The 20,293-nt window shown below is 41.6% G+C and overlaps 2 protein-coding genes across 2 annotated transcripts; one reads left to right on the forward strand and one right to left on the reverse strand.

The window, feature by feature from the left end:
• Nucleotides 1–10,116: 10,116 nt before the first annotated feature.
• Nucleotides 10,117–13,014, reverse strand: LOC127781346 (clavaminate synthase-like protein At3g21360). The gene is made up of 3 exons (XM_052308289.1): nt 12,655–13,014; nt 12,228–12,481; nt 10,117–10,462 (listed from the first exon to the last, which is right to left on the reverse strand). The coding sequence occupies exons 1-3, from the start codon at nt 13,012–13,014 to the stop codon at nt 10,117–10,119; spliced, it is 960 nt and encodes a 319-aa protein (XP_052164249.1).
• A 2,999-nt stretch (nt 13,015–16,013) lies between these two features.
• On the forward strand, nt 16,014–20,173 carry LOC127781941 (transmembrane ascorbate ferrireductase 2). Its single transcript, XM_052309009.1, has 4 exons — nt 16,014–16,265; nt 18,019–18,067; nt 19,233–19,432; nt 19,538–20,173. Exons 1-4 carry the CDS (start codon nt 16,116–16,118, stop codon nt 19,841–19,843), a joined length of 705 nt encoding a protein of 234 aa, XP_052164969.1. The 5' UTR covers nt 16,014–16,115; the 3' UTR covers nt 19,844–20,173.
• Nucleotides 20,174–20,293: the final 120 nt, after the last annotated feature.

The raw sequence follows: 20,293 nt of genomic DNA on the forward strand, positions 1-20,293 counted from the left end.
TTGGGCGATCAAAATTGTGCTAGTTTATTTATAGCTTTGCCATACAATTAAGAGGGGTAATGACCTAGCAAAGAGATGATTTTAATTGCCACATTAGGTCATTTATGTTTAGACTTGTGCTCACATTTTACATTACAATTCTTGCTATACACTGTTTGCACTGAGTTCGGCGTGACAAGGGCCGGTCTGACCGCGGCCTAAGTGCCGGTCTGACCGGCCAGGGCAGCCGGTCTGACCACAGGGTCTCGGCCGGTCTGACCGCCGCCTCAAGGCCGGTCTGATCGGCCGGCCATATGGCCGGGATGGTGTTGTCTCGGTGTGCCGATCCCGAGCCGCCGGAGCCGTATTCGGTCAGACCGAGCTGGTGGCGGTCTGACCGAGCTGAGGCCGGTCTGACCGGCCACCCCATGTCGGTCTGACCGGCCAGGGTAGTGGGGCCCAATGACAGCCCTACAACGGCTAGTTTTGGTTGGTGGGAGTATAAATACTCCCCCTCCAGCAGCAAGGGGACTCTCTCGGCACCCAATTCAATTGCATACACCCCTTGCACCTCTCTCACACCTTTGAGCTTAGTGTTCATCCATTGTAGTGGTTGAGGTTGTTCTAGCCAAGAGTCAAGTGCATTGCTTCCATTTGTAGAGCTAGTGTGACACTTGATTGATCATCTCCACGCCGGGTCATTGCTTGTTACTCTTGGAGGTTGCCGCCTCCTAGACGGCTTGTGGAGAAGTTGCCCGGTGACCTCTCCGAGAAGATTGTGGAGGAGGCCCGGCGCCGGTTGTGAGTGGTTTGGAGTTCACCACCTTCGGAGTGAAGGAAGAACTACCCCGAGTGATCGAGGCTTGGGTAGTCCTCTCCGTGGGCCGGCTCCCGCCTTGCCCACCCCTTGACGAAGGGGGCGTGCGGTGGCTTTGTGGTTGAGCGGTGGAGTTGGGCTCGCCTCAACAAGGAGTAGGAAACCAGCGAGTTTCCGAACCTCGGTGAAAAATCTCTTGTCTCCTTGTCTCATTTGATTGTCGCATTTATATTTGTGCAATTTACATTCCTAGAGACATTCTTGAGATCATATCACCCTAGGATTGCAAAACATTGACGTAGGAGTGTGATTTACTTTTCTAGAGAATTAATTGAGCCTCTATCACCCTAGGTTTACAAAACATAACTTAGTTGCTTAGTTAGACTTAACCCTCACTGAGCCTACCAACTTAGGTTAGTTTTGATTAGGTGTCATTTAGTTTTAAATTGCCTATTCACTCCCCCTCTAGTCGACATCTCGGTCTTACAGCTACCCAAACAGATAAAATAATATGTTTGTTTATAAAAAAATTATTAAAATTTACTCTAGAAATCATATTAATCTGTTTTTCACTTCAAAATAATTAATGCTCATTAATTATACAATAAAGACTTGCCTCATTTTGCATATCATATTATTCTTCTCTTTTCTCCTTCACTCAAACACACCAAGGATAATTATTTTGGAACAAATTTTAAACCCAAATCGGAATGCAAAGTGGGCCCGTAGAGTGTGTATGAAATTAATTTTCTTATCTATGGTTCCTACAGGAAAAAAAAGATAAACAGTGTGTTTTTTGCAAATAAAATTCTTTTATAGGAAAGTTTCTTTTTAAAATTCATATTGATCCATTTTAGGTTTAAATTAATTAATACTCCTCGATAATCATATAGTAATGACTTACTAGGTATCTTATCATTGCCATTCTTCTCTTTACTCGTAGACCCTAAGAAGTTATTTTGGGATAAATTTTAAACCCAAAAGGACGGTTATTTGGGGACAGAGGGAGTAAATTAGAATGTGTAGTGGCTCTTAGGGTGTCTATGTAATTAATTTTCTCATCAAAGATTTCTAGGGTAAAAAAAGGAGAGAAATATTAATTAAGAAAATAAAAGGACTGAAATAGAAGAGGTGGAAAGCTGAAATACAAAATCTACCATGGATACAATAAGGCTACTGTGAATTATGAAACATATGTTCTATATGTAGCTTTATCTTACGTGCCAATTTTTTTATTAGGCCACTCATAAAAGTTGCTTCGATTGGAATATACGAGCTATAAAGAGAGCATGCCAAAAAACATGTTTATTTTTCCGAATAGTTGGCTCTTGCCTTCCCAAAAAATTAATAATTATATAAAAAACTTGCTAAATAGTACTTGTTGTTCCATTATGTATCAAAGCCGTATCTTTTTTGAGATATTATTTTGAGCCGGTTCTTGCCTACTCAAAGAATCATTGATTATATCAAAGAATACTGCACCTGAAACGTTTACATAATTGGCCTATTAAAACATTTTACGGGCTAGCACATTAATATTTTCTACTTGCTAGCTCGTAATGCGGCAAAGCCGTGTCTATTTTGATATGTTATTTTCAGCTTAGAATTTTTTTGCTAGTTTCTATTTATATAAGAGTAATATGTTCGTCGGGAGAAAAAACATATCCACAATTGTTTCCAAATAGAAGTATCACAAATACCAACAATTATCGTCACTTGGTTCATTTTCTATTCCATCTCATATAAATATAAGAAACTAATTCTAAATAACTCTACAATATTTATATATCCCAAACAAAATATATAAATATTCACAAGCTATTGTTAAGTTGGTGCGCCAAAGGCGCCCACATTTTCTAGTAGCTACATGAAAACTGAGAAAGCAGTGTGCCTCCACATACCACATCGATTATTTTATTAAATTAATGAAGAAACCAATCCACACACAAAGACATGATCGAACGCTGCTATATATACGACTCCAGCTGTTGAGATTATAGGTATATAATGATTTAATCTATTCCATAAATAAATCATGACATTACAGATGAAAACTAGCGTGAACGCATCATTAGATCTACACATGTAAACTACACAGTATAATATGAACAGATCAAATATGCGCAACATCTTGAACACGTACCGAGGTGACGGAAAGACCGGCTGCTTGGTCGAAACTTTTCGCAGGCGTCTACGAAGGCACGAAACACGCAAGCGAAGAGGAAGGCGAGCCGTCGCGAACGAACAGGGAGCAGTCGCGCGAAGCACTTCCCAAAAACCTTATTGCCGCCTTCTCCCGGTGCAGGATGTCGAAGGCAGAGGTTCCGAAGACCTGCTCTCCCGATCGCCGGTGCACGCCGGCGAGCGAGATGGAGTAGTCTACGAGCGACGGCGCAGTACAGAGTAGGAGGCAAACCCTAGATTGATTTCGCGTGTGTTGCGTGAAGACGGCGGGTCGGTTTATATAGAGAAGGGTCGCTTGATCAGGGCGCCCGCACGATCTCTACTGCGCGTAACCGAACCGGATAAGTCGCGCGTAACTTATCCGGACTCCACGCCGTTCACCGGATTTTTCGGAACGTTTCCAAAACAAAAACGAATCCGAATTTGCAGCAAAACAAAACTGCAAAAGGAGGCTGCATCTGCGCAAGGGTGAGAAGCCAATTTTTCGGACCATTCGACGCGTACGTCGTGCACGCGCGCCGGCCCGGCGAGGCGAGGCGAGCGAGCGCGCGCGTGTGTTTCCCCTCTTCTCTCCACCACACATGCTTCAAGTGGCTAGGAGGGCATCCTCCCTTTTAAGGAGGTCCCCCTCTCCTAGAATAAGCAAGGTGGTACTAAACTCCACATGCATGCCATCCCATGAGGTAGGCTTTTGTGATTTTCCAAAGAATTAATCTTCGAGTGGGCTAAGGCCCATTCATTAATTCCAACAATCCCCCACCAAATCTCAAAATCCCACTGAGATTTGCCTTTTCCAATGTACTGTTTATATACCAGCGGTTCGATGGAGACCGATTAAGGTTGAACATCCACCTAGAACTCCAAGCTACACTTACTCACAACTTGAACAATGGACTACGCCTTGAATTGCAAGTCTTGTGCAAGCAAGTTTCACTCAAAGTCTTATCTGGTACTAGACCATCTGTAGACAACCCCTCGGGTGGAGCATATAAGTCATACTCCTAGGTCTTTAGTAAGCTTCCTAGAAGATTCACCCAAAATCTTCATAGACTGCGACCAACAGTCAAGCTCACAAAGGTGAGTTCTTTCAAGAATGCTCTGCAGGATAACATCTTCACTAATTAAAGCCAACAGAACTCATTAAGGCATAGCCAACCTGCCTTGCAGCTCACGAGAGTACATGCATCTTCACTTGGAGAGGGTATATATTGGTACTCTCCTCTAGTTTACTAATGATTTGTTCTTCCCAGGATCTAATTCACGGGATCTCCGATCACATAGACTGGGTTACCACCATAGTATAACTCACATAAGTCTCAAACCCATCTCCTACGATGCATTGTCTATCATATTTCGTGATAGTCCCTTCGTGAAGGGATCTGCCAGGTTTCTCGCTGTTTGGATGTAATCCAACGTTATAACTCCGGAGTTTCTTAATTTCCTGACAGACTTCAATCGTCTTTTCACATGTCTAGACGATTTCATATTATCCTTAGAACTATTCACTTTGACAATTACCGTTTGATTGTCACAGTTCATAAGGATAGCCGGCACCAGTTTTTCAACAATAGGCAGATCCATTAATAGATCACGTAGCCATTCTGCCTCAACAGTAGCAGTATCCAGTGCCGTTAGCTCTGCTTCCATGGTTGACCTCGTCAAAATGGTCTGTTTGCAAGACCTCCATGAAACAGCACCACCACCCAGTGTGAAGATATATCCACTAGTGGCTTTGATCTCATCCACATCAGAGATCCAGTTAGAATCACTATAACTCTCCAGTACCGCAGGATACCCAGTATAGTGAAGCCCCAATTCCACAGTACATTTTAGATAGCGCATTACTCGCTCAAGCGCACGCCAGTGATCATCTCCCGGATTAGAGGTAAATCGGCTCAACTTGCTCACAGCAAAGGAGATATCAGGCCTAGTTGCACTAGCCAGGTACATCAACGAGCCAATGATTTGGGAGTATTCCAGTTGATTCCTAGCAATTCTCTTGTTCTTGCGAAGCAACAAGCTAGGATCATAAGGTGTTGGAGAAGGCTTACTATCAATGTAGCCAAAGCGATTCAAAATCTTCTCCACATAATGGGACTGCAAGAGTGTAATCCCATTCTCACCTCTAATTAGCTTAATGTTTAAGATAACATCAGCTACTCCCAAATCCTTCATATCAAAATTTTGAGACAAGAATGATTTAACCTCATTTATCACCTCAAGGTTTGTCCCAAATATCAGTATGTCGTCAACATACAAGCACAAAATAACTCCCTCACCCCCACCATGGCGATAGTACACACATTTATCTGCCTCATTGACTGCAAAGCCTGCAGATGTCAATGTTTTGTCAAATTTCTCGTGCCATTGCTTAGGAGCTTGTTTCAGACCATACAAAGACTTCAACAATTTGCACACTTTGCCTTCTTGACCTTCAACTACAAACCCATCAGGTTGATCCATATAGATCTCCTCATCCAGCTCTCCATTAAGAAAAGCTGTCTTAACATCCATTTGATGAATGAGAAGACCATGTGAGGCTGCTAGGGAAAGTAGCACACGAATTGTGGTCAATCTAGCAACAGGTGAGTAAGTGTCAAAGAAATCTTTGCCTTCTTTCTGAGTATAGCCCTTAGCAACAAGCCGAGCCTTATACTTTTCAATAGTACCGTCAGGCCTAAGCTTCTTCTTGAACACCCACTTGCACCCCACAGGTTTACACCCATAGGGTCGCTCTGTCACCTCCCAAGTCCCGTTAGCAATAATGGAATCCATTTCACTACGGACAGCCTCCTTCCAGTAGTCTGCATCAGGAGATGCATATGCTTCTGAAATTGACTTAGGAGTGTCATCCACGAGGTACACAGTGAAATCATCACCAAAAGACTTAGCCGTCCTTTGTCTCTTACTCCTTCGAGGAGCTTCACTGACATCCTCCTCAGAGACATGTTCAGTTTGTTCTGGTGGTGTGATTGAACTGGGAATTATTTCAGAGGGTTGGTTCGAACCACTATGTGTATCCTTCATTGGGAAAAAGCTCTCAAAGAAGGTAGCATCACGAGACTCCATAATTGTACCAACATGCATGTCCGGTACCTCGGATTTAACTATTAAAAATCTATAGGCAATGCTATGATGAGCATATCCTAGAAAGACACAGTCCACAGTCTTAGGTCCAAGTTTGCGCTTCTTCGTTATTGGTACATTGACTTTCGCCAAGCACCCCCATGTGCGCAAATAAGAAAGTGATGGTTTTCTCCCAATCCATATCTCATATGGTGTTTTGTCCTTATTTCTGTTAGGAACTCTGTTTAACACATGATTTGAGGTCAACAATGCCTCCCCCCACCATGCCTTAGGCAGTCCCACGGTGTCCAACATGGCATTCACCAAGTCAGTCAGTGTGCGGTTCTTCCTTTCAGCAATCCCATTAGACTCGGGAGAATAGGGAGGCATCCTCTCATGTATGATGCCATGTTCCTCACAGAATAAGTCAAACTCGTTCGAGAAAAACTCTCCACCACGATCAGACCTAAGCCTTTTTATCTTTCTGTCAAGTTGATTTTCAACTTCTGCCTTATAAATTTTAAAATAGTCTAGAGCCTCGTCTTTCGTTTTCAACAAGTACACATAGCAAAATCTAGTAGCATCATCAATCAACGTCATGAAATATCGTTTTCCACCCTTCGTCAACACCCCATTCATTTCACAAAGATCTGAATGTAGGAGTTTTAGTGGTGCCAAGTTTCTCTCCTCGGCAGCCTTGTAAGGCTTGCGAGGTTGCTTTGATTGCACACAACTATGGCACTTAGAACCTTTGACAATGGAAAACTTAGGAATTAAACACATGCTGAAAAGCCGAGACATCAAGCCAAAATTAATATGACATAAACATGAGTGCCAAACATTAGCCTCATCATCCACACTGCCACAAATATGGTTCACAGACTTATTGCAGAAATCAGAAAGGGAAAAGCGGAACAGCCCTCCGCACTCATAACCTTTACCAATAAAATATCCATGTTTAGACACGACTACTTTATTAGACTCAAAAACTAACTTAAATCCGTCTCTAGTCAGACGGGAGCCACTAACAAGATTCCTGTCGATAGAAGGGACATGCTGCACGTTCTTCAGCTGCACGATCTTTCCCGAAGTATACTTCAGATCTACCGTGCCAACACCATGAACAGAAGCATGTGACCCATTCTTCATTAGGACGGTGGAACCCCGTGCGACCTGATAAGAAGAAAACAATGAGATGTCAGCACAAACATGTACATTGGCCCCAGTGTCAACCCACCAATTAGTAGACTGATTAACTGAAAAAATAGTAGGTAAATTACCATACCCGCTTCCATCTCCAGTGTTGCCAATAGTCACATTAGCAGACTTAGAAGTCTACCCTGCAGGTGCCTTCATCCCCTTGCGCTGTGGACACTTCCTAGCCAGATGACCAACTTGGCCACACACAAAGCAAGTCCTCTCATCCTGATTAGGATTGTTGTTGTTCTTCTTCTGCTTCTTGAAGTTGGTGGTCTGCTGAGCTTTGTATTTCCCCTTGCTCTTGTTCTGGGCCTTGTGCACAACATTGGCACTAGACTGCCCACCATCGCCCTTAGACGCGGCATCCTTTTCCCGAGTTTTCTCCTCAACATCAAGAGATGCTATCAACCCCTCAACGGAGTATTCCTGTCTCTTGTGTTTTGAGTGCAGTACCGAAACTTCTCTAAGATGGAGGTAATTTCGCAATAATGCACCCGGCCACAAATTTGTCGGGTAAGACACACTTAAGGAGTTCGAGTTCCTTAGCCATGGTTTGTATCTCATGAGCCTCAACATTGGCACTAGACTGCCCACCATCGCCCTTAGACGCGGCATCCTTTTCCCGAGTTTTCTCCTCAACATCAAGAGATGCTATCAACCCCTCAACGGAGTATTCCTGTCTCTTGTGTTTTGAGTGCAGTACCGAAACTTCTCTAAGATGGAGGTAATTTCGCAATAATGCACCCGGCCACAAATTTGTCGGGTAAGACACACTTAAGGAGTTCGAGTTCCTTAGCCATGGTTTGTATCTCATGAGCCTGTTCGACTACAGAACGGTTGTCAGCCATCTTGTAGTCATGAAACTGCTCCATGATATACAGATCATTGCTAGCATCAGTAGCACCGAATTTAGTATTCAGTGCATCCCACAACTCCTTAGCGTCGGTCATATGCATATACACCTCGACTAGACGATCGCCAAGAACGCTAAGAATGCATCCCACAAAGAGAGTAGTGGCTTCCTCGAATTGCTTCTGTTGTTCAGCAGTAAGAACTCCTTCAGGTTTGCCAGTACTCACCCAGAAGCATTTCATAGCTGTCAGCCACAGAGTGACCCTGATATGCCATCTCTTAAAATGCACACCGGTGAATTTATCCGGCCTCATTGCATCGGCAAAACCAGCCATAGTAAAATCACAGTGCCTATAATAAGGTTTTTGGATTGTTGAGATTATAGGCATATAATGATTTAATCTATTCCATAAATAAATCATGACATTACAGATGAAAACTAGCATGAACGCATCATTAGATATACACATGTAAACTACACAGTATAACATGAACAGATCAAATATGCGCAACATATTGAACACGTACCGAGGTGACGGAAAGACCGGCTGCTTGGTCGAAACTTTTCGCAGGCGTCTACGAAGGCACGAAACACGCGAGCGAAGAGGAAGGCGAGCCGTCGCGAACGAACAGGGAGCAGTCGCGCGAAGCGCTTCCCAAAAACCTTATTGCCGCCTTCTCCCGGTGCAGGACGTCGAAGGCAGAGGTTCCGGAGACCTGCTCTCCCGATCGCCGGTGCACGCCGGCGAGCGAGATGGAGTAGTCTACGAGCGACGGCGCAGTACAGAGTAGGAGGCAAACCCTAGATTGATTTCGCGTGTGTTGCGTGAAGACGGCGGGTCGGTTTATATAGAGAAGGGTCGCTTGATCAGGGCGCCCGCACGATCTCTACTGCGCGTAACTGAACCGGATAAGTCGCGCGTAACTTATCCGGACTCCACGCCGTTCACCGGATTTTTCGGAACGTTTCCAAAACAAAAACGAATCCGAATTTGCAGCAAAACAAAACTGCAAAAGGAGGCTATATCTGCGCAAGGGTGAGGAGCCAATTTTTCGGACCATTCGACGCGTACGTCGTGCACGCGCGCCGCCGGCCTGGCCCGGCGAGGCGAGCGAGCGCGCGCGTGTGTTTCCCCTCTTCTCTCCACCACACATGCTTCAAGTGGCTAGGAGGGCATCCTCCCTTTTAAGGAGGTCCCCCTCTCCTAGAATAAGCAAGGTGGTACTAAACTCCACATGCATGCCATCCCATGAGGTGGGCTTTTGTGATTTTCCAAAGAATTAATCTTCGAGTGGGCTAAGGCCCATTCATTAATTCCAACACCAGCGTCCGACTCCGTTACGGCATCACTACGTATGTCAGATTCTATTACAGAGTGAGACTTTTACCGTCTGTGTCTTTCCTTGTGGCCAGAGTCGTACACGGTAGCCGAACAAAAGGGTCGTATGTATATTATTTTCGGACATGATCACACATGTCATACAAAACACTGATACTGGCACAAGCTGACAAAAGCACAGCTACTAATACATCATTAACCACACCCCTCTTCCCCACTTGTTGCTACTAATTACCATCACAAATCTAACTAATCCCGTTGACTTAATCCAACCTTGCAGCTCTTATTACATATAAAAATATAAAATTGCACACATATATACACGTATCAATTTTTAAGTTTTAACGCACCATGGAAGGGAGCCAAATGTAGCATCACCGAAGAGGAATAATAATTTAGTTAACCAGCTTAATTAATACTTCCTCCGTTTCATATTGTAAGGATATTCTAGCATTGTTCACATTCATATATATATATATATATATATATATATATATATATATATATATATATATATATATATATATATATATATGTTGATGAATCTAGATATATATGTGGCTAGATTCATATACCTAGATTCATTAACATATATATATAAATGTTAGCAATGGTAGAAAGTCTTATAATCTGAAACAGAGCTAGTAGTAATAAAAAGTGATGTGACGATATTTCACTTCACTTGCAGGTGGCGACGAGGACTCGGCGAGGCGGCAGCGAGGGGCGACGGCCGTGGAGGGTGGCGAGGTTGTCGAGGATGAGCACGTCGCCCACCTCCCACCGGAACTGGATGCTCTCCTCCTCGATGATCTCGCCGCACCGCGCCACGAACGCCGCCGGGATCTCGCCGCCGTCCGCCATCGTCGCCGAGCTCAGCACCTTCCCGTGCATCCCCACCACCGTGTTGAACCACATCCGCCGCCCCCGCCGCCCCGGGAAGACTCGCGTCAACTTCCTCGGCCCCAGGATCGTCCTCGCCCCGCCGTCCGCCAGCCACTCCACCTCCATCCCCAGCGCCCGAGCCCTGATCACGAAGAGCAAAAAGTCCATTATACGGTGATGAATTAATATTCCTATTTTCCTATAGATTGGTCTGAGAAACTATATTAACTGTGTTCGTTCTTGGAAACAAATCTCGTGTGCACGTAAAACGTTCGTGATTAATTAGGCCAAGTTTTATATAGTAGGGGTAGTTGCCACATCTAATTTTATCCATATATAAGATAAGAGGTGATATATACAATACACCACATCTACACTAGCTCTAGCATATTGACCCAAATAATTTTATTTTATTTGTTTATCCAATCCGCTATTTCTTTCATCTTCTTTTTCTTGGGGTTTTGTGGAGGTTTAGGGGTGGCTCACCTTCTCTTTCCTCATTTATTTCTTCCACCTCATCATTTAATCATATGTGGCATTTTTAGGGGCAGCATATCAACCATTATAATACTCGCCCTTAAATACTCCCTCCGTTTCTGGTTATAAAATGTTTTGACTTTGGTCAAAGTTAAATTGCTTGACTAAGTTTATAAACAAATATAGTAATATTTATATTAAAAAATTAGTTTTATTAAATTAATAATTAAATATATTTTTATAATAAATTCATCTTGGATCAAAAATATTACTATTTTTTTATAAACTTAGTCAAACTCGAAGCAATTTAACTTTTACCAAAATCAAATATCTTATAACCTAAAACGGAGGAAGTATTAGCTATTTTTTTAAAAAAAATAGATTAATATGTAAAACACACTGTTTAACAGCGTGTGTGCGAAAAATAAGGAAGGTGAATTGAGAAAGTTATGGAAAGAATTATGCCAAATTGTATCACATGTATCTCTTTCATAAAGAGCAAATTAAGTCTGTGTTCCAATTACGCATAACAAAACATACACGTGCATCATACCACATGGCACGTTTACGAATGCGCACTCTAACACATAACACATAGAAATACAAAGGCTAGAGCCAAAATCAATGATTAAAATAAATGTATTGAAACTGTGTGGATGTGAGCATTATAAATGGTTGGAATAATGATTAGTTGAACTCTAGTGAACGTCACGTACCTATGACTTCATCACCACATAAACCTTTTTTAATGCAAAATTAAATTTAGTCTAAAAAAAGTAAAAGAAAAATAATAAATTGGAGTATGAAAAAGTACACTCGCGTTTGCATGTGTTTTTTCTTAGTATGTGTGTAGGTTGATTTGACCATATGTTACAATAATTTAACTCGTGTTACCGTTTTAAATGATAACTATTCAAATCAAATGCAACAAATGAGAGCACGTGTCCTAGAGTACGACTTAAAATCCACTTCGGTATTACAGATGCTACTTGCATTGATTTTGTTGGTTCTGATAACAGTGAATTTTGCCGGCTTTGGTGATTAAGTTATGAGAAATGGAGCATTCGTGTTAACAAACATCTACACCAGATGGTGCGTTCATACTTTAGCATCCGTCCGTCCTATGACGTGAACTTTGACATAGATTCTAAACTTTTATAACATCTACATGCAATTTTTTTTTTAATTATTGGCTTTGTTACCATATTGAGATTTGGTGCAATTTTGACCATATTAAATTACAATTTCAACCAACAAAGTGTATATATGTAAATTTATGTAGTTACATTGAGATTGTTGCAACTATGAGAAATGCAATTTCAACCAACAAAACCAACTAGTTAATATATCGCTCGATTTAATTGGTTATAATTTATAAAGCTTAAGGTGACAGGGAAAGACACGCAACACTAGAACTGCAGGTCAATTACCTCTTCTCGGCCTCGGCCTTGTCGGTGGTGGCGAAGGCGTCCTCCCACCCTCGGCCGCGCATGGACTTGGTGTCGTTCTTGCTCAGCGCCGTGAACGTGTACCGGAGGTCCTTCTCGTCGAGCTCCTCCACCATCTCCGGGAACTCCGCCATCACCCTCTCCGTCACCCTGAAGCTTGGCACGAACGGCGTCTCCCCTCCCTCCGGCGGTGCCACCTCGCAGAACAGTATCACCTTCCCCGGGAACTCCTTTATCTGCAATTAATCCACCACACGGACGAACACCTTGTCGTCAATGCGCGACGCGTCGCGGCGGCGCCGTCCGGCTCGGTGGCCGGCACGAATACACGGACGAACATCTTGTCGTCAATGGCGGCGCCGCCCGGCGAGAGAGGTTATAGACCACGGTCCAAGTACTACGTGCGTACCAGGACCATCTCGTGGTGGTAGTAGATGAACTCGTCAAGGGGGCCCTCGTTGGCGGTCCAGACGCGGCCGTGGACGTGGGTGCGAGGCGCCGGGCCGACGTACCGGATGTCCGGCCACCCCAGGGCGCCCACCACGGCGTCGAACTCCGCGGCGTCGCGCACGCCGAACCCGCGCAGCAGCACGGCGCTGCTCGCCACCACCTTCGCCTCCACCCACTCGCGCCTCGCGCGCAGCGCCGCCGCCAGCGCCTCGCCGCCTCGCTCGCCGGCCGGCGTCAGCACCAGCGGCACCTGCTCGCCGTCGATGGTCTTCTGGCCGTCGCACTCCCCCACGCTGAAGAACTCGCCGTCGCCGCCCATGGCGTCGTATCGTACGTCGATCGATCGTTGCAAGAATCAAGATATGCAAGTGCAATGCAATGTGGTGTGGTGGTAGTTGCAGCTTGCAAGTGTTTGTGTGTGTATAAATATGGAGAGGAAGTGGATGCAGACACGGAGAGGTTCAAAAACGATGAAAGAAAGGATAATACATTTATCTCCACAAAGATTCGTGATGGAGAGAACAAGTAAAGCGAAGGAAACTATGCACTAGTAAGTTTCAACCTCATCTACAACTCTAAAAAAACAAATAAAATCATGGTCTCTGCTCAGGTTGGTAGATTCTAAGTATTAGGCTTAACGTGTTTGCTCGTATTTTTTTTTAAAAAACCTTAATAAATAATATATCTCCCTGCTATGTGTGGCTCGCGGCTATATCAGTATCGGTAAAAAAAAAACAATATAGTGCAAGAAAAGAAGTGTTTTAAGCACTTGTAAAAACCTTGAAACTAATTAAATTAATGATTATATACAACATATAACTCTTAAAGTCGTTCACTTCATCCTCTGAACTTGACTAAAACCATGTTATTTTGAAGATAATTAAAATAGAACGGGTTTGCAGCCACATCAGGGGAAAAAGAACTAAAACAAACTACTACTCGCTCCATTCCAAAATATAAGTAATTTTAATGTCAAAATATAATCAGTTCTAACACCACGTGTCTTACAAGCACATATCATTCAATTTTTTTTCACATATTACCCTTAACCTCTCTCATGCCCTAACCATAACTCATTTAATGAGGGAATTATATTCTTTTCTATTCAACCTTAACTTTTTGTTTAAATAATTAGAAATGTTTATATTTTAATACGGATGTAGTATAAGAGTGAAAAGTAAATTACTTGGAGAATATGTTGAGCTTTTTTCGTTCTTGGCAGATTTACAGACTGCCAAAGTAGTCGAAGATTTTGTTTTAAAAGATGAAAAATGAAGACCAAGATTAATTGTTGCTCATCGACCAATATCAAGCTACTAGGTGCCTCCTACAGATGCAACAATGAAGCTGATTTACCCAATGGCGCTGGTTCCGGTTTTAGTTTGAGAGGGCCCATGGTAATTAGGAGGTAAAACCGCCATGGTCTTAGTTTCCACCGCTAAGATGATCTTATTATGCGTGTCCTTGCAATACTGGTTCTAACTAAACTTTGTCATATTTGACCGGCGAAAATAACTCTATTGTCTTGTGTGCAGCTAACTCCTGCGATATGTACACCATATTGGTCATGGTCTTCAAAAAATAAGAAAAAAAAAAGAATTACCACGCTCTCGTCAGTGCTTGCATATTAATTCCCAATACAATGCCCATAAAAAAAACCTAATGAAATGTACTCCATTCGGGTTTTAATATATGACACCTATAATTTTTTAATATATTTTCTATCCGTTTTATTTAATTATTATTATTATTTTGCTGTGACTTGATTTATCATTAAAGATTCTATAAAAATATTTTATATTCTTTTATGTTTGCACGAAATTTTGGTATCGTATAGGGTATGACAGTTGGAGACTCCAAATTCTGGAGCAGATATCCCTATGGAAAGGAGAGAATATTACTTAATTTGAAACCGCACTGACTAGCACTGGTGATTATATATAGGAGTATAACTGAGAAACAAGGCAACCTGACAGATGGATGGAAGCTAGTGCACTTGAGAATTTTGAGGTTGATGACCGTGCTTAATGAGGTGGTTGGACGGCTTGACTACCTAGTTAGTTTTGTTGTTTTAGATTATGCACGCCCAATGATTTCAGTACAAGATGTTGAGAGCTATTGTTCAAAGGATTGTTCTTCATAGTTAATTTACCCAAATTACAACATTAATTTAACAGGAGTTAGGTATACGTGTGTGTAAAATAAATAAAGGGGGACTTTAAATTCTCTGTTTTGCTTTGGGTTTATGGGGTGAAAAAAGAAACAGGTATAAAGTTTTTACAAGCGTATAAATTTTAATGTTACCAAATAAACCCTCGTGTTTCTGTCATTTTAACAGCATAGTTTTGTTAGTCGCTTCTATTTCCTTTTTACCATTGCATAATGTTCAACAAGTTTTTTTTTATTTTATCGGGTCAAAAAACATGTAGTTTGGGCATTTATATGCTTGTTAGTTAATGTTAATGTTTCAATCCAATATAAAAATGCGTACGCCGAGCCTAGCCAATCTAATATAAAAAAGATGTGTCTCTTCTATTCCTTCTATTTCAAAATAAACAAATCTAATATGAGATACTGTATGACATATCCTAATACCAACATCCCGTACTAAATTTATTTATTTTGAGTTAGAGGAATTACATTATATTTCTTGCCAGTCCTTGACATAACAACTATCATATTCATAGCCCTTTTTAGGCTGTGTTCGGAGAAAGGGGTTGGGAACCCCTCCTCCCTGGCACGCAAAACGAGGTTCATTTCATTGCATGATTAATTAAGTATTAACTAATTTTTTTAAAAAAAATTGATTAATATGATTTTTTTAACAACTTTCATATAGAAAGTATTTTATAAATCACACCGTTAGCAGTTTGAAAAGCGTGCGTGTGGAAAACGAGAGAAATGGGTTAGAAAAATGGGGGGAAGAACACACTACTATGTTCCAGAAAAAGGCAAACTCTAGGGGTGTGTTTGGAATGAGAAATGTGGGGAGGGATTGGAATTAGGAAATAAATGAAGGGTTAGGATTAAATGGAAGAGAGAGAATGAATAATTAGGATTTAAAGATATCTTTTGGTGGGTGGGAAATTATTTTCCAATCCCATTAGTCAAACACTGCCTAGCTACGAACTTGGACATGTATGTATCTAGATTCGTAAGTAGAGTGAACTCTTTTTTTTTTTTTTATGGAGGCGTAGGTGTTCAGGCGCTTGCGTAAAATTAGTGTTCCACAACAACTAAGCAGAAAGCGTACACATGAAAGACGCTTCTTCCTTAGGAATACGTATTCACTAGTTCACACTTGGTCAGCTCGAAAGGAAGAAAAAAAAAATTGTTGGCGTCTTTGCTTCTCCTCGTCTCCCTCCTCCTCCTTCCCCTCCGGTGCTCGATCTCGCTGAGTCGCCGCACACCATTTTGGCGATGGCGGCGGCGCCGGCGGCGAGGTTCCCGGTGTTCGGGCTCGTGCGGCTGCTGGGCCTGGCGGCCGCGGCGGCCATCGTCGTCTGGGCCGTCCACTTCCGCGGCGGGATGGCGCTCTCCTCCGAGACGGACAAGCTCCTCATCTTCAACGTAATAATAATGGAGTATTCTCGAGAGATCCCTGCCTCTGTATATATATCTCTAGCCCCCCTGGCCCGCGGATCGCGCGCTGATCTTGGTGGTGTCTCTGTCTGTGTGCGGGAATAATCTGATCTGTTGTTTTCCCAAGGTTTCGATCGAGTTCTTGTGTATTGACCCAGCGAAGATGCAATGCGAGGGCTTTCTTTTGTTGCGTATTTCGGAGGTTTAGGAGAGTTTTTTTTTTTTGGCTGCTGCGTGTAGTGAATTTGGATTGGAGGAAGGGTTTAGCTTTTTTTTGCAAGAAGTTAATTACAAGGGGAGAATTTTGAATTCTGGGAAGCTGACAATCGAGCCTGATGCATTTCGAAGGAGTTTAGCGCTCTCTTCTAGGGATATTTTAGACCTGAGATGATTTGGGTTCGTGTGATGACTTCATGGGTGTGATATCTTAGGCGTCTTTTGTTTTAGTGAGTGCTAAGCTTTGTTTGTTTCGTTTTTCTCACTCCATTTGTTCAAGTTTGTAATTTTGGGCTACATTAATAGGATTACCAAACTGCACCACATCCCTTGTTCGAGATCGTTGTACATTGCCATTGGACTATGTTCCTGAAGTTTGTCGTTAATGGCTCAAAGTTATTCTAATTTTTTAATGAAAAGGGAAAGAAAACCCTTTTCAGAATGAAAATGAGAGAAGATTTGAAGGCTTGGTTGGATAGTAAGTTTGTAACAAGCCTGGAAATCTTTTGAAGTTTTGGCTTCTTAATTGTTGACATTTAAGTGATGAACAAAAAAAAAGCATCGACTGCCGAGGATAATTAATTATTTCAGAGTACTTGAGTCCTGCAGTTAGATCATTTTAGTTCAGGGAGGAAAATGCATATGCACTTGGATAGCCACCTAAATTATTTAATACGCAGCACCACAAGAAGCAACTTTCAGCATTATAGCACATGAGAAAGACAACAAGAAGCAATTCATGCTTTGTTCTGAGAATTGTTTTTGAGTTATCTTTTTCTGGTTTTACGCCAGTAAGCCTGTCTTTCACAAATAGAATCACCATTTGTGGTGCTGTCTAGGAAGACTTTGAGGGAGCTTTTACTCCATACATACTGTAACTCTACTTGTATTCCTATGTGGGCATGATTACTAGGGAAGGGAATTTATATCACTGAACATAATGGTTTTACCGATTGTAGAATAATAACACATGTGGAATTACTAGGGAAGGGAATTTATATTAATTTATGTGGATACCTACGAAAAGAAGGTGAAAGTAGCTAGTACATGGCACTCTCTTTGGTTAGCATTTACACACGTGTGCGTGCACTGCGGTTCACGCACAAAAGAGCAGAGTGGCCCTAGAAAATAAACAGTAAAGTTGTCTGCCAGCTAGTGAACATGATTTTGTCCTGTCTTGGGCAATTGAAAGTTTTTGTGTAATATTCTGTTCCATATTTTGCTAAATAAGGTTGGGAAATGAATTAAGCAGCCAACTATGTAATATTTTTACTTATACATTTAATCAACATATATTATACATTTAATCAACATATAATCTAAAATAATAATTTCCATGTCCTCAAGTGGTTTGAATTTTGAAACTTCGAATGTGCTTTATTTCATGTAAACAACTGATTTGTAGGTTTTGCCGGCTAAAAAATGTGGGTTTGAGTTGTGTTCGCTAGATAGTAATGTTAATTGATGAATTGATTACATAAATCCCATCTTGTTATGATATTAAAACTGCCTTCTGTTATTTCAGGTTCACCCAGTATTGATGCTGATTGGATTGGTAGTCCTGAATGGGGAAGGTAGTGTGTTAACCACTATTGAACTCCAATCAAATTGGATCTTGGAATGGCCTTCATGTTGGCTTGTTGCATATAAATATTTTTATTGCTTCATTAAACAGGATACAGAGTTTACTGTTTTTTCGATTTATGCATACATCTAACTGTAGCATTTTTCAGATATGCAAAATATCATGCCTCTGTATTTTTCAGATAATGACATTGAGACATCCTAGGTAGATTATATACAGTTTCCTTGATACTCGATACATGTCAAAATCAAGTACCAAGGAACCAGGAAGGGGCTGTTCACTTTGACACCATTTTCAACCATATCATTTTTTTGGCAAAGTTACCAAAAAAGTGGCTACATTTAGTTTGTTGCCAAATTTAGTAAATACATAAGAAATCCTGCCAAAATTTGGTAATATTGTCAATATTGCCAAAATTTTGGCATTGCCAAAATTTGGTAAGGTTTATTTTGGCATCAAAGTGAACAACCCCGAAGTAAGATATTTACACCTAATGATACTTGGTCCTGGCTGAATAGTATTTGATTTACCCAAATCAACACCTAGTTCCATATTTTTCTTCAAAAGCTTAGTTGGAGATATAAAACCAAAAAAGAGTTGCTGAATTTACTTTTTCTGTCACTTTCTAGCTATTTCCTATTGAATTGGTTACCAAATTACTCTTTTCAGATTGAAACATTCAAATTGGTAGTTCTTGTCTGTAGCTAGAAAATTTATCGACTTAGCAGAAACCACTCCAGGCCCTTGTTCTGAGGACTAATGTGATTATAATTTATTTGCATTATATTACATATGCACCCAAATCAATACCCTTCTATGTAGGTCGTACAAAAAAAAGTTCATTCATCAAACTCTGGGGAAAAAGGGAATTCATCTTAACTAGTTTGAATTAGCTTCATGATATATGGTCACTTATAAACTAAACTCAATTAGTGCAAACTAACAGAAATCAGTTTGAACTGAGTTATGTATATGAAGGGAAAAACTCTGAATTTTGATATTGATCATACATGCGTATCAAACAGTCTAGAAATGAGTGTCTATGCATCAAGGTGCCTCATGTAATTTACTGGACATAAAAGGCATAGTTTTTATAGTGTGTTATAATAAATGGCAATAAGGTTTTAATGGATCGCTTATGGTTCTGCATGCAGCAATTTTGGCCTACAAGACAGTGCCAGGAACCAAGAAACTGAAGAAGCTAGTACACCTTGCCTTGCAGTTCCTCGCCATGCTCCTGAGTCTGATTGGGCTCTGGACTGTATGGAAGTTCCACGATGAGAGACAGATCGACCACTTATATACGCTTCACTCCTGGTTGGGCCTTGCTTGCATCATCTTCTTCAGCTTGCAGGTAGATATTGAACTATGCTCTTTTCAGTAAACATAAAAAAGGATGTACTATGTAAAGAGGTTTGCTTCCAACATATTCTCATCTTTATCGTTGATATCTCTACAGTGGGCTACTGGATTTTATACATTTTGGTACCCTGGTGGATCCAGGAGTGGAAGAGCCTCCCTGCTCCCCTGGCATGTCTTCTTCGGCCTCTTCCTCTATGTTCTCGCCATCGCCACAAGCGTTTCGGGACTTCTGGAGAAGTCGATCTTCATGCAGAGCGCGAAAATGATCGGGCGTTTCTCGACAGAAGCTATGTTTATGAACTCGTTGGGGATGTTGCTGGTGCTATTGGGGGCTCTTGTCATACTTGCAGTTGTTACTCCTGGAGTTGGCAAGATCGATACATACCGAGGCTCATCAGAGTGAGAGGGAGGCGGCGCGCTGTAGTTCTTGAGATGCAGTTAGTTCTGAACGACATTTCTGGCTCCAACTGAGGAATTTATCTGTACATCCCATTTTCACTGGAATTATTGTTACCTGTTTAGATCTGATGAAGAGAGTTATTTGTCGGTACACTTTTAAGTTGTAGTGGTAGATTGATGATGACATAAATTACGGCGAAATCCATTCTGGAGCACGTGGGCCCCGAGATGTTTGGGTGTTCTTAATGTATGAAGGAATATGGAAAAAGGAAAGCAGTTTTGTATGCTTAACAATAACAATTAATCATCCCATAAAATCGCTATTCTTGTTATACTTTGGAAAGTGTGAGTACGTGCAAATGGTCTTGTGTGCATGATTTGTGATGCCAATGCAACCTAGATCCGGTTTCCTGTACGAATTGCAATGCTAACCCTGGTGATCAATATTGTTCAT

Source organism: Oryza glaberrima, chromosome 8 (genome assembly GCF_000147395.1).
Source record: "Oryza glaberrima chromosome 8, OglaRS2, whole genome shotgun sequence".
In the NCBI taxonomy this organism is placed as follows: domain Eukaryota; kingdom Viridiplantae; phylum Streptophyta; class Magnoliopsida; order Poales; family Poaceae; genus Oryza; species Oryza glaberrima.

Excerpts from the sequence above, each read along its gene's own strand:
- LOC127781346 (XM_052308289.1), bottom strand. The coding sequence starts at position 13,014 with ATGGGCGGCGACGGCGAGTTCTTCAGCGTGGGGGAGTGCGACGGCCAG. Across the intron at positions 12,482-12,654 it reads ACCACCACGAGATGGTCCTG|ATAAAGGAGTTCCCGGGGAA; the intron begins GTACGCACGTAG and ends GATTAATTGCAG. Across the intron at positions 10,463-12,227 it reads AAGGCCGAGGCCGAGAAGAG|GGCTCGGGCGCTGGGGATGG; the intron begins GTAATTGACCTG and ends CTTCGTGATCAG.
- LOC127781941 (XM_052309009.1), top strand. The coding sequence starts at position 16,116 with ATGGCGGCGGCGCCGGCGGCGAGGTTCCCGGTGTTCGGGCTCGTGCGG. Across the intron at positions 16,266-18,018 it reads ACAAGCTCCTCATCTTCAAC|GTTCACCCAGTATTGATGCT; the intron begins GTAATAATAATG and ends CTGTTATTTCAG. Across the intron at positions 18,068-19,232 it reads GGTAGTCCTGAATGGGGAAG|CAATTTTGGCCTACAAGACA; the intron begins GTAGTGTGTTAA and ends TTCTGCATGCAG.